At 42.2% G+C, this 2,500-nt stretch overlaps 1 protein-coding gene across 1 annotated transcript in view; it reads right to left on the reverse strand.

Annotated features, from left to right (window-relative positions):
- Nucleotides 1-2,500, reverse strand: part of LOC115179200 (DNA-binding protein SATB2) — a 63,291-nt gene that overhangs the window by 48,882 nt on the left and 11,909 nt on the right. Inside the window, exon 2 of the mRNA XM_029740581.1 lies at nt 1,510-1,725. Coding sequence (XP_029596441.1) covers nt 1,510-1,681 — 172 coding nt within the window. The 5' untranslated portion in view covers nt 1,682-1,725. The remainder of the gene's footprint in view (nt 1-1,509; nt 1,726-2,500) is intronic.

Consider the following 2,500-nt stretch of genomic DNA (forward strand, 5'->3'; position numbering starts at 1 on the left):
TAGCATGTGTGTGGCCCATTCCACACCGCCATACTGTGGTTTCAACAGAGAGGCTGATTTCCCCCAGTTCAAAGACAGCTCCCTCATTAACACTAGCAGAAAGCCATGGCTATGAGGAGGAATCCTTCTCTCTTCTCTTCTCTTCTCGTCTGTCTGTCTGTCTGTCTGTCTGTCTGTCTGTCTGTCTGTCTGTCTGTCTGTCTGTCTGTCTGTCTGTCTGTCTGTCTGTCTGTCTGTCTGTCTGTCTGTCTGTCTGTCTCACTCTTATTTTGGTCTATATCTCTGTCTCTCTCTCTCTCTCTGTCTCTCTCTCTCTCTCTCACTCTCTGTCTCTCTCTCTCTCTCTCACTCTCTGTCTCTCTCAATTCAATTCAAGGGGCTTTATTGGCATGGGAAACATGTGTTAACATTGCCAAAGCAAGTGAGGTAGATAATATACAAAAGTGAAATAAACAATAAAAATGAACAGTTGTCACGTCCTGACCATAGAAAGATGTTATTTTCTATGGTAGAGTAGGTCAGGGCATGACAGGTTTTTTTCCCTATGTTTTCTATTTCTATGTTGTCAGGGTCTAGTTTTGTATTTCTATGTTGGGGTTTTGTTTGGGATGATCTCCAATTAGAGGCAGCTGGTCCTCGTTGTCTCTAATTGGAGATCATACTTAAGTAGGGTTTTTTTCCCACCTAGGTTGGTGGGAGATTGTGTTTTTGAGTAGTGTATGTTTCACCTCTGCATCACGGTTTGTTGTTTTGTTCTTTAGTTTATGTTTATGTATTGCATAGTTTCACAGTGTAAATAAAATGTGGAACGACACACACGCTGCACTTTGGTCCGCTTCTCCTTACGACAACAGTAAACATTACACTCACAGAAGTTTCAAAAGAATAAAGACATTACAAATGTCATATTATGTGTATATATGCAGTGCTGTAACGATGTACAAATGGTTAAAGTACAAAATGGAAAATAAATAAACATAAATATGGGTTGTATTACAATGGTGTTTGTTCTTCACTGGTTGACCTTTTCTTGTGGCAACAGGTCACAAATCATGCTGCTGTGATGGTACACTGTGGAATTTCACCCAGTAGATATGGGAGTTTATCAAAATCGGGTTTGTTTTGGAATTCTTTGTGGATCTGTGTAATCTGAGGGAAATATGTGTCTCTCTGTCTGCCTGTCTGTCCGTCTGTCTATCCGTGTGTCAGTGTGTGTGAGTGGACGTGTTAAACTAGTAAATGAACAAACATTTGACCAACTGGGGACATTTTGTTGGTCCCCACAAGGTAAAATGCTATTTCTGGGGGGTTTAGGGTTAAGGTTAGAATTAGGGTTAGGGTTAGAATTAGGTTTATGGCTAGGGTTAAGGTTAGTGTTAGGGTTAGGGTTAAGGGTTAGGGAAAATAGGACTTTGAATGGTACTGACTTGTATGTCCCCACAAAGTTAGCTGCGCAAGACTGTGTGTGTGTGTCTGCTTGTGTATGTGTTCCTCTGTGTGTTCCCCTACCTCCGAGGGGCCGTAACGGGGTGCCGTTGAGGCGCGTGCGCGGAACCGTGGGGCTCCCGTTGACCTCTAGACGGCTCATCTTGCCCGGCGGGGGGGCGCAGGTGTCCGGGCTGTCCCCTCTCTGCTCGGGACTGTCCCGCAGACAGGGGCTCTCAGGACCACCACGCTCCATCCCCCTCCAACCTCCAGGAGGGACTCCCAACAGAGCGTACGGACCTGCAGACAGGGAAGAGAGAGAGAGAGAGAGAGTGAGAGAGAGAGAGAGAGAGAGAGAGAGGGAAGAGAATGAGGAAGAGAAAATAGAGGAGGCATTTGTTCTTTAGGACAAAGTTACCCTTGAACATAGACACTGAACTAGGATCAGTGTACCCTCCCCTAAACTTAGTTTATCTAGGAGTCTACAGGCAAGTATCTACATCTTACTGGTGTTGACATTGTGGAGACTCCTTCAAATCAGATCAGGGTTTAAATAGTACCTGTTTTCTTTCAGATATGTTGAGCGTTTGAAAAGAGCCAGAGGCATTGGGTCAATTGATTTGCACTTTTGGGATGATTCCATTGGTTCCATTGTGCTATATATATCTGTTGTTCAGCTGGAATGGAATGTTTGTATCCTGTTCATTTGACTGTGATACTGTATGTGGTTGTTTAAGATGAATGCACCTACTGTAAGTCACACAATAAGAGCATATGCTAAATGACTAAAATGTCAAATGTACATGTTTTACATACAGATCTCATATGACTGTGTTTAATTATTATTGTAAAAAAATATATTGCTGTCACAAATGTAAAAGAAAAGTGTAAATTTCACAGTAAAACTTAGCAGTACTACTTACTCTGAGAGTCAGGTGGATATTGTAGCATTTAGCAAAACTATTTCATTATTTGTCTTTCTGAAATGAAACCATCAAGTGATAGATTTTAAACAAATACCTGTCTGTTGTTGAACAACCCCATGCCAATATGAGATAGTGAAAAAACACCAATC

Source organism: Salmo trutta, chromosome 39, assembly GCF_901001165.1.
Source record: "Salmo trutta chromosome 39, fSalTru1.1, whole genome shotgun sequence".
NCBI classification, from domain to species: domain Eukaryota; kingdom Metazoa; phylum Chordata; class Actinopteri; order Salmoniformes; family Salmonidae; genus Salmo; species Salmo trutta.